We start from the raw sequence: 11,947 nt of genomic DNA, 5'->3' as shown, positions 1-11,947 counted from the left end.
GATCTCCCCCATTGGGGCAGCATCAATGAGAAATAATGGGGTTCCTGCTCCCCTTTTCGGGGGGGGCGATACGCGATGCTGCGCGGTGCCGGTGGTTCCGTCCTCCTGCCGCCAGGGGGCGCTCTAACGGAGATACGGAGGCGCAGCGAGAGACGCAGCGCGGGGCCAGAGCGCCGCGGCGTCCCAAGATGGCGCAGACCGTGAATGTGGCGGAGCTGTCGTTGCCGCAGCTGGAGGTGCTGAAGAACCAGCTGGATCAGGTGGGAGGCCGAGGAGGGGGGGCCTGAGTGGGCCTCGGGGGGTGAGTGGGGCGTAACGGGAGCGTGGGGCCGTGCTGGGATGGGGAGAGTTAGGAGGACGCGTTTGTGAGGCCTAGGGAGGGCAGGTAGGCCTGAGGGGGGATGTGGGGCCTGTCTATGGTAGGGCGGTGTGCGGGGGAAGGGCTGGGCCGTGTGGGGGGCTTGGAAGTGACGGGTCGGGCAAGGTGGGCTGTAAGGACATGGGAGGGGACCGGGGAAGTGATGAACAGCTGGAGCTGGGTGTCACTGCAGGTTATTGGGAGAAATGGAGCTTGTCGGCAGTGCTCAGCATGGGGTCACCCAGGGGAGGTCGTGCTCCACCAACCTGGTGGCCTTCTATGATGTCACTGCATGGGGGGAGGGCAATGGATGTCTGCCTTGATTTCAGCAAGGCGTTTGATGCTGTCTCCCACGACATCCTTGTAACAAAGCTGAGGAAGTGTGGGATGGATGAGTGGACAGTGAGGCGGGTTGAGAACTGGCTGACTGGCAGAGCACAAGGAGTTGTCATTGGCAATGCAGGGTCTGGCTGGAGAGCTGTAACCAGTGGTGCCCCCCAGGGGTCGGTGCTGAGTCCGGTCTTGTTCAGCATCTTCATCAATGATCTTAACAAGGGGCTAGTGGCCACCCTCAGCAAGTTTGCTGATGGTACGAAGTTGGGAGGATTGGCTGACACACCTGAAGGCTGTGCTGTCATTCAGTGAGACCTGGACAGGCTGGAGAGCTGGGCAGTAAGAAACCAGATGAGGTTGAACAAAAGCAAGTGTAGAGTCTTGCACCTAGGGAGGAATAAATGCATGCACCAGGACAGGTTGGGGGATGAGCTGCTGGAGAGGAGCTCTGCTGAGAGGGACCTGGGTGTCCTGATTCGTCAAGAGCCAGCAGCGTGTCCTCATGGTCAAAAAGGCCAATGGCATTCTGGGGTGCATGAAAAAGAGTGTGGCCAGCAGGTCGAGGGAGGTGATCCTCCCCCTCTACTCCGCCCTGGTAAGGCTTCATCTGGAATACTGTGTCCAGGTCTGGGCTCACCAGTACAAAAAAGACATGGATCTCTTAGACAGAGTTCAATGAAGGGCCACAAAGATAGTGAAGGGCCTGGAGCATCTCTCCTATGAAGAAAGGCTAAACTAACTTGGTCTGTTTAGCCTTGAGAAAAGAAGACTGAGAGGGGACGTGATCCATGTCTATAAATATCTGGGGTGTGGGGGGCAAAGTGGCGAGACCAGATTCTTTCATCAGTGTGTGGAGACAGGACAAGAGGAAACAGCCAGAAACTGGAGCATAGGAAGCTCTGCACGAATGGGCACAAGAGCTTCTTTACAGTGAGGGTGACGGAGCACTGGAACAGGCTGCACTGGGGGGTTGTGGAGTCTCCTTCTCTGGAGATATTCAAGACCCGCCTGGACGCTGAGCTGTGCGACCTGGTGTAGGGAACCTGCTTTGGCAGGGGGGTTGGACTCAATGGTCTCTGGAGGTCCCCTCCAACCCCTAGGATTCTGTGAGTTGAGGGTCTTTGTGTGGGGCCGGGCTGGTCCATAGGCTGTTGTGTGGCAGGAACAGTGCATGGACTGGGGTGTTGTGGTGGGACTGGCTGGGTGATGCACCCCATCTCAGCCTGGATCACTCAGCGACACCCCCACCTCTGTGCCTTCACACGGCTGTTTCCTGCTGTTTCCCCCATCCCACACCCTATGCCTGCCCCTCAGGGCCTGCAGGGCTCACTTCCTGCTCTTCCTACATAAAATCTGGGGCCATTCCACATCCCATCCTGTGCGCTGTAGGGACCAACTCCAATCAGGGTCCACTTGGTCCCGGGAGTCCCCTCTGCCCATTCTCCCTGATGTGGGGCTGCGCTCTTTCCCCAGGAGGTGGAATTCCTCTCGTCTTCCATCACCCAGCTCAAGGTGGTGCAGACCAAGTATGTGGAAGCCAAGGACTGCCTGAACGTGCTCAACAAAAGCAACGAAGGCAAGTGGGACTTCTGAGAGGCCGCAGGTTCTGCTTCCCTCCTTCCTGGCTTTGCTGCCCAAAATGACTTGGGAGCGAGGTGTGCCAACCCCTGCTTTTGGGAGGGTGACTGAGAGCTCCACCTCCTGCCCCTCTCAATTCTTTGGGGCTCTGGTTCCCTTTCCCTCGGGGGGGGAGGGGCTGTCCAGGTGCAGTGCACATCTGGAGGAACAGCTGTGGCTGTAACACCATCCCCAGATGCATTGAGTTGTGTTTTGGTCCTGGGGGCTCCCCTTTCTCCAGTACTCACACATCTCTGCTGGCTCTTCTGCAGGGAAGGACCTGCTGGTGCCACTCACCAGCTCCGTATCCTTTGCCGTCCCCATGTTGTTAAGATCTCCAGGGCCTTTAGGGCTGGTAATTGCAGCCCTTGCTGCCTTTGGTCCATCGCAGACCCACACCAGCAGTGTGCTGTGGCCTTGCTGACATCCGGGCTCTGCCCCAGCTCCGCTGAGCTCAGCTCCCAAAGCCGTGTGACCATCCGTGCTCCCCACTTTCCCTGACCACCCCTGCCAGATGTACGTCCCTGGGAAGCTCTCGGATGTTGAGCGTGTGCTGATTGATGTCGGAACCGGCTACTACGTGGAGAAGGTGAGGGCTGTGCGCCGGGATTGCTGCGGGGCAGCTTGGCAAAGGCAGCGTGTTCTCTTTGTTACCGCTCCTCCTGTTTGTGCCGCAGGGCGCAGGCAGGCTGCTGCTGCTCCTGCTGCTTCCTGATGGCGCACCCAGGGTGTGACTTTTGAGCCCCAGGAGGGGAATGCAGTTCCCAGGGCTGCTCTCTGCCTTTTTGGCACCCGGGGGCTGCGCTGCGGTGTGCGGGCTGACCCCAGAACAGCAGCCTGTTGGCACTGGGTGGACGAACGGGGCTGCCTCCAGTTGGGGGGCCTGCAGGGACTCTGCACTGCTTTTGCCCTTTATCCACTCAGACTGCAGACGATGCCCGAGAGTTTTTCAAGCGGAAGATCGACTTCCTGACCAAGCAGATGGAGAAGATCCAGCCCGCGCTGCAGGAGAAGCACGCCATGAAGCAAGGTAAGGGCTGGCACCGCTGTGGCTCCACACTCGGGGCTGTCAGTGGCCCCTCACCACCCCCCCGTGCCTCTTCCCACAGCTGTGGTGGAGATGATGAGCCAGAAGATCCAGCAGCTGACAGCGATGGGGGCAGCACAAGGGGCCACCACCAAGGCGTGACCTTCAGCCTCAGCACCTGCCTTCCTCATCCTGCTGGGGAGTGAACCGGAGAGCACTGCAGGGACACGGAGGGTTCTTCTCCATGTTGTCCCCACGTTCCTCACGCAGTCACTCCAGCCTGAAGCTGTGCGGCCCCATGATGTGAAGCGTGGGCCAAACCTTTCCTTATTGTTAAGTTGCGCTGCTGCCAGCACACAGAATAAACACGTGGGCTCAGCCAGCCACCCTGTGTGCTGCTTCTCCAACTATGGGACTCGGGGTCCCGCTCCCTCAAGAAATGCTTTGCTATGAGGCCGTGTGATCCGAGGCATCGCTCCCAGCCCCTCCACCTCCCCTGTGCAACGGGGTGAGGACATGGCGGAGCCCCACAGAACTCACCCACGTACCCCAGACAGAAGTGCTTTATTCTACAGCTGTCCCATCGCGCCCCACATCCCAGCCCCTCACACTGCTGGTGGCGCAGCACTGCTTCTACCCCGCACGCCCCCACCCCACACTATATACACCTATAGGGTCCAACCCTACACGTTCACCGTGGGCTCGTGGTCTGGGGCTCGTATCCCGAGCCACTCTGTCCCTGGGGGGGATGAACCCCCCACCATCCCCAGCTCAGTGCATGAAGACCGGCTTGTGGACACGCTTGTGGCGTTTGAGCGTGGCGCTCTTGGCGAAGCTGTCCCCGCACTCCACGCAGATGTAAGGCTCCTGGCCGTGCTCCTGCGCCCGGTGCAGCTCCAGCTGGGCCCTGTCGCAGCAGCTCAGCCCGCACTCGGGGCAGGCTGTCGGCTGGCTGCAGGCTGCGTGAACCCGCTGGTGCTTCAGCAGGTTGGTGCTCTGCGCGAAGCCGCGGCCGCATTGCCCGCAGCGATGGGGCCGAGCCCCCGAGTGGGTGCGTTGGTGTTTGATGAGGTTTTTGCTCTGCGTGAAGCTCTTCCCGCACTGCCCGCAGCTGTAGGGCTTCTCCCCGGTGTGGATGCGCTGGTGCTGGATGAGGTTGGAGCTCCAGCTGAAGCTCTTGCCGCAGTCCCCGCAGCGGTACGGCTTCTCCCCGGTGTGCGTGCGGCGGTGCTGCACCAGGTGCGAGTTCTGGCTGAAGCTCTTCCCGCACTCCCCGCACGTGCTGGGCCGCTCCCCGGTGTGAGTCCGCTGGTGCCGCAGCAGTTTGGACCAGTGGCTGAAGCTCTTCCCGCACTCGTTGCAGATAAAAGGCCGCTGCCGCCCCCCCCGCAGCCGCCCCCCGCTGCCCTCCTGCTCCTCCTCGCCGTAGCCCCCCATGGCCGAGCCCCCGGCGCCGCAGTCCCCCTCTGCCCCCCGCTTCTTGCCCTTGGGGGTCAGGGGGAGGGCGGGGATGACGGTCTGGATGATGTCCTGGGGCAGCACCTCGTCCTTGCAGTCGCTCACGATGCCGTCGTCGACTGCGGGGCGGATGGAGAGAAGCTGGGGAGGGGGCTGGGACCCCCCTGAAGCCGTTTCTCCTTCCTTGGTGCTCTCTTTCTTAGGGCTGTTATCCCCCTCCCATCACGACTCTCTCTTTGGGGCTGATTGACTGTCCCCACATCGGATCCCTGCCCCTTCCCCCATCACCCCCCCACCCTTGGGGCTGTTTGCCTCCCACCCCAGCATCCCCCACACCCCGTCCTCACCGATGCAGACCCTCCGCACCATGCCCGCCTCCTCCGGGTCGTGGAGCTCCACCACGCAGGGCTCATCCTGCTCCATGGGGACGGCTGGGGGGGGCCTGGGGGGCACCCAGACCTCAGTTGAACACAGGACTCCCCACTGCTCCCTTTGTAACGACACAGATCCCGTTGTGCCACCTCAAATCCCACTACTCCAACTAACCCCCCACGTGCCTCCCCAGAATCCCTTTGTGCCCCCCCAAACTCCTTTGGGAGACCCAAAAGATGCCTTCCTGTCCCCCCCCCTCCCCCCCATATCCCTTTGTGCTGCAGATCCCAACGTGCCACCACCTTCTCATCTCATGGAACGCTATGGTCCCTTTGTGCCCCGTGTCCCTTTGTGCCCCCCCCCCCTTTATGTCCCCCTCCTCACCTCTGCTCTGGGGAGGTCAGTGGCTCTAAGCAGACAGTGGCACAGACCTGAGGACTGGGGGGGGGGGAAGACACAGGTGGTGACAGCCTGGGGACCAAAGGGGGAGGGGGGGGGAGATGATGTCCTTGAACCCCCCCTTCCATTGATGTACCCGACCACGACTGGGAGGGGGAGCCAGGATCCTGGGTGGAGGTGGGCAGAGCTGTGGGAGGGGCAGACCCGAGGGGGATGGGACTGGATCCGATGGGGGGGGGGGTGGTAACCGGATCGGGGGGGGTAACCGGATCGGTTCGGGGGGGGGGGGGGGCGGCATATCCAATGCAATTGGGGGGGGATGGATCTGGAGGGGGATGAAGGGGGTTCGATGAAACCGGGGGGGGGGGGGGACCGGATACTGGGAGGAGGAACCGGATCTTAGCGGAGAAGAAACGGATCCCGGGAGGGGGGTCGGGGGGTGGGAAACGGACGGGGCGGGAGGGGGGGCAGCGATGCGACAGAGGAGGGGGGGGGGGGGGGGCACTGCGGGCGGCGGTCGGGGCCATTTTGACGGAGCGGCAGCGCCGGGGGATGGTGGGGGGGCACAACGCGGCCCAACATCCCGCCGCCCCCCCCCCCCACCTCCCCCGTCCCGCTTTCCCTCCCCCGCTCACCGGGCTCCGACGCGGAGCCGCCGCCGCCGCTTCCGCCGCTTCCGCCGCCCGGCCCGACCCGACCCGAGGGGGCGGCGGCGAATCCGCGCCGGCGCCGGGGGAGAGAGGGGCGGGGGCGGCCCGGACCCCCCCCTCCCCAACCCCCACTAACCCCCACCCCCACCGAGCGCGGCCCGGAGCTGCGGGAGCCGAGACGGACGGATGGGGAGGGGGTCGTGGGGGCAGCGCTGAGCGCCCGGTGCAGCTCCCAGTGCTCCCAGTGCAGCTCCCGGTGCAGCTCCCAGTCTGCCCAGCGCATCCCCGTCGCTCCCGGTGCTCCCGCAGGTTATCAGCGCAGCCCGCAGTTCGCCCAACTCCCCCCGTTTCCCACCATTTCCCCCCCCACGGATCCCCCCCCCCCCACGGATCCCCCAGCCGTATCCTCCAGTCTCCCCCATCGCGACACAGAACTGCAGTTCCCAGTTTGCCCAGTGCACCCCCATCGCGCTCCCCCCGCTTTCCCAGTGTACCCCAACACAGCCCAGCACCACCCCGTCCCCCAGGCTCCCCATTCTGGGGGCTGAAGGATCCCGGGGGGGGCGGCGGAGGCCTCTCATATAATGGAGAAACTGAGGCAGGGCGCGACCCCCCCCCCCCCTCCCCAAACAAACCCGGAGCCCCAAACCGGGCCCAGCGCCCCCAAACCCGGGACCTGGGCTCTGGGAGGGGGGGGTTCAGCCCAGGGGTGGGAATACCCCAACGCCGCCCCCCCACCTCCCTCTGTGCCTCAGTTTCCTCCCCCACACGCGTTTATTATGGGGGGGGGGCGGCGGCCGCGAGGCACAAAGGAAAACCAACCCGCTCGCCCCCCATCGTGTCACCCCCATTCTACCGAGCGAGAAAAAATGGAGGGGGGGTCCCTAAAGCGCATCCCACCCCCCCCCCCCCTCCCCCCGCATCGCTTACCTCTATGGATCGCAGCACGGCTGGAAAGGGGGAGGGGGAGCTGGAAGAGGGGAGGGGGGGGGGGCAGCGCTTTTGGGGCGTTTTCCAGCGGTTTCAGGGCTTCGGGGGAAGGCGGCGGCGAAGCGGCGGTGGCGGCGATGGGGGGGGGGCGTTTGGGGGGGGGGGCCGGGAACAGGAAGATCTCAGACGCAGCCCGGACCCCCCCCCCGGCCCCGGGGAGCGGCGGGCGGATACGGCGGGGCCGGGAGATGAGGGGGGGCGTTGGGGGGGGGGGGCAGCTGCTCGGATCCCCGACCCCCCACAGTCATTGGGCAGAGAATACCGCTGCCCCCCCTTCCCCCCCCCCCGGCATTTTTCCATATTTCTTTATTTATGATTTATTTCTCCAAAACTGCCACAGGATGAGAGTTGGGGGTTGTTTCCCTCTTATTGTTATTTCTTTTTCTAGGGGCTGCCGCACCGTTTGGGATGGGGATGAGGGAAAAGCACGCAGCCCTTCCCCCCACCCCCAGCCCCACGTTCCAGCTTTGTGTAACGGCTCCGGATCTGACCCCAAGCACTTCCCCGTCCCATTAATTCGTGGCTGGAAATGATGCAATGAGGGCAGCGCCTGCTGAGCACTCAGCGAGGCCTTAATCCCCCCCTGACCTGGGGCCCTATGTGCCCATCCCATCCCCATCCCATCCCCATCTCATCCCCATCCCTATTTGAGCCCATCCCATCCCATCCCCATCCCTATTTGAGCCCACCCCATACCCATCTCTACTTGAGCCCGTCCCATCCCATCCTTATTTGAGCCCATCCCATCCCCATCCCTATTTGAGCCCGTCCCATCCCCATCCCTATTTGAGCCCATCCCATCCCATCCCTATTTGAGCCCATCCCCATCTCATCCCCATCCCTATTTGAGCCCATCCCATCCCCATCCCATCCTTATTTGAGCCCATCCCATCCCCATCCCTATTTGAGCCCATCCCGTCCCCATCCCATCCTTATTTGAGCCCATCCCATCTCATCCCCATCCCTATTTGAGCCCACCCCATACCCATCTCTACTTGAGCCCATCCCATCCCCATCCCTATTTGAGCCCATCCCATCCCTGTCTCATCCCCATCCCTATTTAAGGCCACCCTATACCCATCCCTATTTGAGCCCATCCCATCCCCATCCCTATTTGAGCCCTTCCCATCCCTTCCCATCCCTATCCCTACTTGAGCCCATCCCATCCCATCCCATCCCCATCCCTATTTGAGCCCATCCCATCCCCATCCTCATCTCTATTTGAGACCATCCCATCCCATCCTTATTTGAGCCCATCCCATCTCATCTCATCTCATCCCATCCCCATCCCATCCCTATTTGAGTCCACCCCATCCTTATTCTCATTCTCATCCTCCTCATCCCCATCCTGTCCCATCCCCAACCCCAACCCATTTCATCCCCACCCAATTCCCATCCCAAACCCATTCCACACCATCCCCATCCCACAATGCCAGCTGCACATGCAGGCTGGTGCCAACCAGTGCAGGTGTTATTCCTGCCATCACCCCATTCTCTAACTGGGAGAACTGGAAAATCCATCCCTACTGATCCATCCCATACAAAGCGCGGCCCCATCAGCTGCCCTACAGCACGACCCCGGCCGGGCAGTGCAGCTCCAGCACCTTTTATTGCTTTGGGCTGTAGATCCCACCGCCCTCATTGCGTTCCATCACCCCGTCCCACTTTCCACCCATCAACTTTTGGGGGTTTCTGGGTGAGGGGCCGAATCCAGCACCGCACACCCACCCTATGAACACAGATAATGGGGTTGGGACCAACGCTGCTCCCAGCCCTAAAGCCACATCCCCAACTACGCCGAGTGCAGCTTCTGGTGCCGGCGCAGCTGAGCTTTGTGCCGAAATCCCTCCCCGCACTCCACGCAGATATAGGGCTTCTCGTCGCTGTGTGTGCGCCGGTGCCGGATGAGGTTGGAGCTGACGCTGAAGCGCTTCCCGCACTCCCCGCAGCAATAGGGTTTCTCTCCGGTGTGGGTCCGCTGGTGCTGGATGAGAGCCGAGCTCTCACTGAAGCGCTTCCCGCAGACCCCGCAGCTGTAGGGTTTCTCCCCGGTGTGGATGCGTTGGTGGGTGACCAGGTTGGAGTTCTGGCTGAAGCCCTTCCCGCAGGCCCCACACGTGTAGGGTTTCTCCCCGGTGTGGGTGATGCGGTGCCTCACCAGGTCTGAGCTGCGGCTGAAGCCCTTCCCGCACTCCCCGCAGATGGTGGGACGAAGGCGGCCGCCCCGCAACCCCAGCAGCTCCTCCAGCGGCCCCATAGCCCGCGGGTGCCCCAAAGCTCCGCTCTGTGCTGCTGCTGCTGCTGCTGCTTTCCGACGCCGCTTTGCAGGGCGAGTCGGTGCCTCGCTGCCAGGATGGGCTGCAGGGAGAGCACGGCTGGGCTCCCATATGTGGGGCTGTGACCCCTTCACCCCTTCCCCATCCCCTTCATGCCTTCTTTGTCCCCTTTACACCTTCTTCATCCCCTTTGTTCCTTTCCCATCCCTTCTGTACCTTCCCTGTCCCCTTTGCAGCCCCTCCATCCCTACTCCCCCATTTCCATCACCCTCTCCATGTCCTCTTCCCCTTCTCCATCCCCTTCGCATTGTCCCAATCCCTTTTCCTTCCCCATCACCTCCATCACCCCTGCCCCCTCTCCATCCCTTTTCCACCCCCTCCACCTGCACTTCCCCACTCTTATCCCACTCTTCGTCCCCTTTGTGCTTTTCCCATCCCCTCTGCCCCTTCCCTGTCCCTTTTTCACCCCCTTCTTTCCCTTCTCCATCCTCCCACCCCATTTCCAATCCCTCCACTCCATTCCCATCCCTTTTATCCACACTTTCTCCACCCCCTCCTCATCCCCCTCCCTGCTTTGGGGACATCCCTGCACCCCAACATTGGTGTCTCCCCACACAGTGAGGCACTGAGACATCCTCATGTAATGGGATCAGGGCATCTTCCCACTGTGCTATATTGCCATATTATGGGATGCGGGCACCCTGCAGCCCCCAGCACCAGGACACCCCCACACTGTGGGATCAGAGCACTCCAGGACCCCCACCCCACCCCACGATCGGGTCACCCCCACGCGTGGGATCCCCCCTCAGCTTCCCGGCCCGGTCCTGGGGGGGGGGGGAGGGGGATTGGGGGGGGGGCTCACCTGTGGCAGCGCTCTCAGAGTCCCGAGGGGGGTCCGGGCCGGAGGGCCCCCCCTCTGCGTCCATCACGTTCAGGCGGGGAAACGCTGTTGGGGGGCGGAGGTGGATAAAACAAAGCAAAGAAATAGGGTGAGCACGAAGGGGGCGGGGGGGGGGGGTTACAAACACCGTCCGCAGCACCAAGACCCCCCCCCCCACCTCCCCGTATCGCACCGCAGCTTTGCCCCCTCCCCCCCGAGCTCATCGGGGCTGGCAGTGGGGGCTGCAGTGATGGCGCAGCTCTTGTCCCCCGACCGCCCCCTCCTCCCCCCCCCCCACCCCAAACAAATACAACCCACCCGCAGCGGGGATGGGGACGGGACCCCCCCGGACGGGGGTTGCGGGGGACCCCGGCGCGCGGCCCCGCGTGGTGCTGGGGGGGGGGGCAGAGGGGGGAGCGCGGGGGGTCCCTATTCGTGAATGGTGGCGGTGGGGGGGGAGAATTCAGAGATGGAATTGGAGACCCCCCCCCAAACACACACCGGGATGTGTGCGGGATGGGGGGGCACAGGGAGGTCCTTTCTGCCCCCATCCATGTTTACAGCTGACGGGGCTGAGAGGGGAGGGGGGGCGGCACGGGGGCATCCCAGCACTTCCCATCACGGCCCAGTGCGACCCAGTGCAGCTTTCCATTGCATCCCATTGCATCCCCCTGCATCCCATTGCATCCCCCTGCATCCCATAGCATCCCCCTGCATCCCATTGCATCCCAGTGCATCCCAGTACATCCTATTGCATCCCAGTACATCCCAGTGCACCCAGCACTTCCACTGCATCCCCCTGCATCACATTGCATCCCATTGCATCCCCCTGCATCCTATTGCATCCCAGTGCATCCCAGTACATCCCATTGCATCCCAGTACGTCCCAGTGCACCCAGCACTTCCACTGCATCCCATTGCATCCCATTACATCCCAGTACTTCCCAGTGCACCCAGCACTTCCACTGCATCCCATTGCATCCCATTGCATCCTATTGCATCCCAGCACTTCCACTGCATCCCATTGCATCCCAGTACATCCCAGTGCAGCCAGCACTTCCCATTGTGTCCCATTGCATCCCAGTACGTCCCAGTGCACCCAGCACTTCACTGCATCCCATTACATCCCATTGCATCCCATTGTATCCCAGTACGTCCCAGTGCAGCCAGCACTTCCAGTGCATCCCAGTACATCCTATTGCATCCCAGTGCAGCCAGAACTTATTGCATCCCATAGCATCCCCCTGCATCCTATTGCATCCTATTGCATCCCAGTACATCCCATTGCATCCCAGTACGTCCCAGTACACCCAGCACTCCCATTATGTCCCGGTGCTCCCCACGGGTGCTCGCTGTCTGGGTGACCTCAGGGAGCCCCACTTGGTGCTCTGACCCACTCCGACCCGGAGAAGGGCGATACTGGGAGCCACTGGTGTGAACTGGTCCCAGTGTCACCCAGCACGGGGACACCAACGCCACCCAACAGGTGATTTATCCCAAGCCCCGGCCCCACGGGGACACACCGGTGTCACCCTTATGTGAACACGGGGACACGCCGCTGTCACCCCACACAGGGACCCGCTGTCC

General features: G+C 62.5%; 2 protein-coding genes across 3 annotated transcripts; one reads left to right on the top strand and one right to left on the bottom strand.

Moving 5' to 3' along the window:
• The first annotated feature begins 126 nt into the window (after positions 1 to 126).
• Positions 127 to 3,721, top strand: PFDN5 (prefoldin subunit 5). Its single transcript, XM_072358207.1, has 6 exons — positions 127 to 260; positions 2,165 to 2,267; positions 2,581 to 2,612; positions 2,823 to 2,897; positions 3,233 to 3,338; positions 3,418 to 3,721. Exons 1-6 carry the CDS (start codon positions 189 to 191, stop codon positions 3,495 to 3,497), a joined length of 468 nt encoding a protein of 155 aa, XP_072214308.1. The 5' UTR covers positions 127 to 188; the 3' UTR covers positions 3,498 to 3,721.
• A 167-nt stretch (positions 3,722 to 3,888) lies between these two features.
• On the bottom strand, positions 3,889 to 10,751 carry LOC140263324 (uncharacterized). Of its 2 annotated transcripts, XM_072358195.1 has the most exons (4): positions 10,679 to 10,751; positions 10,343 to 10,426; positions 9,003 to 9,562; positions 3,889 to 4,820 (listed from the first exon to the last, which is right to left on the bottom strand). In XM_072358195.1, exons 2-4 carry the CDS (start codon positions 10,404 to 10,406, stop codon positions 4,107 to 4,109), a joined length of 1,338 nt encoding a protein of 445 aa, XP_072214296.1. In that variant the 5' UTR covers positions 10,407 to 10,426; positions 10,679 to 10,751; the 3' UTR covers positions 3,889 to 4,106. The 2 variants fall into 2 exon arrangements, with proteins under 2 accessions (XP_072214296.1, XP_072214295.1); XM_072358194.1 differs by lacking the exons at positions 9,003 to 9,562; positions 10,343 to 10,426; positions 10,679 to 10,751 and adding exons at positions 5,141 to 5,283; positions 5,550 to 5,784 and having other exon boundaries at positions 3,889 to 4,912.
• Positions 10,752 to 11,947: the final 1,196 nt, after the last annotated feature.

Source organism: Excalfactoria chinensis, chromosome 28, assembly GCF_039878825.1.
Source record: "Excalfactoria chinensis isolate bCotChi1 chromosome 28, bCotChi1.hap2, whole genome shotgun sequence".
NCBI lineage: Eukaryota > Metazoa > Chordata > Aves > Galliformes > Phasianidae > Excalfactoria > Excalfactoria chinensis.
Note: the sequence above shows the minus strand (reverse complement) of the source record. Positions and strands in the feature narration are given on the sequence as shown.

Excerpts from the sequence above, each read along its gene's own strand:
- LOC140263324 (XM_072358195.1), bottom strand. The coding sequence starts at position 10,406 with ATGGACGCAGAGGGGGGGCCCTCCGGCCCGGACCCCCCTCGGGACTCT. Across the intron at positions 9,563-10,342 it reads CTCTGAGAGCGCTGCCACAG|CCCATCCTGGCAGCGAGGCA; the intron begins GTGAGCCCCCCC and ends CTCTCCCTGCAG. Across the intron at positions 4,821-9,002 it reads GGCACCAGAAGCTGCACTCG|GGCAAGAAGCGGGGGGCAGA; the intron begins GCGTAGTTGGGG and ends CTGACCCCCAAG.
- PFDN5 (XM_072358207.1), top strand. The coding sequence starts at position 189 with ATGGCGCAGACCGTGAATGTGGCGGAGCTGTCGTTGCCGCAGCTGGAG. Across the intron at positions 261-2,164 it reads TGAAGAACCAGCTGGATCAG|GAGGTGGAATTCCTCTCGTC; the intron begins GTGGGAGGCCGA and ends CTCTTTCCCCAG. Across the intron at positions 3,339-3,417 it reads GAAGCACGCCATGAAGCAAG|CTGTGGTGGAGATGATGAGC; the intron begins GTAAGGGCTGGC and ends CTCTTCCCACAG.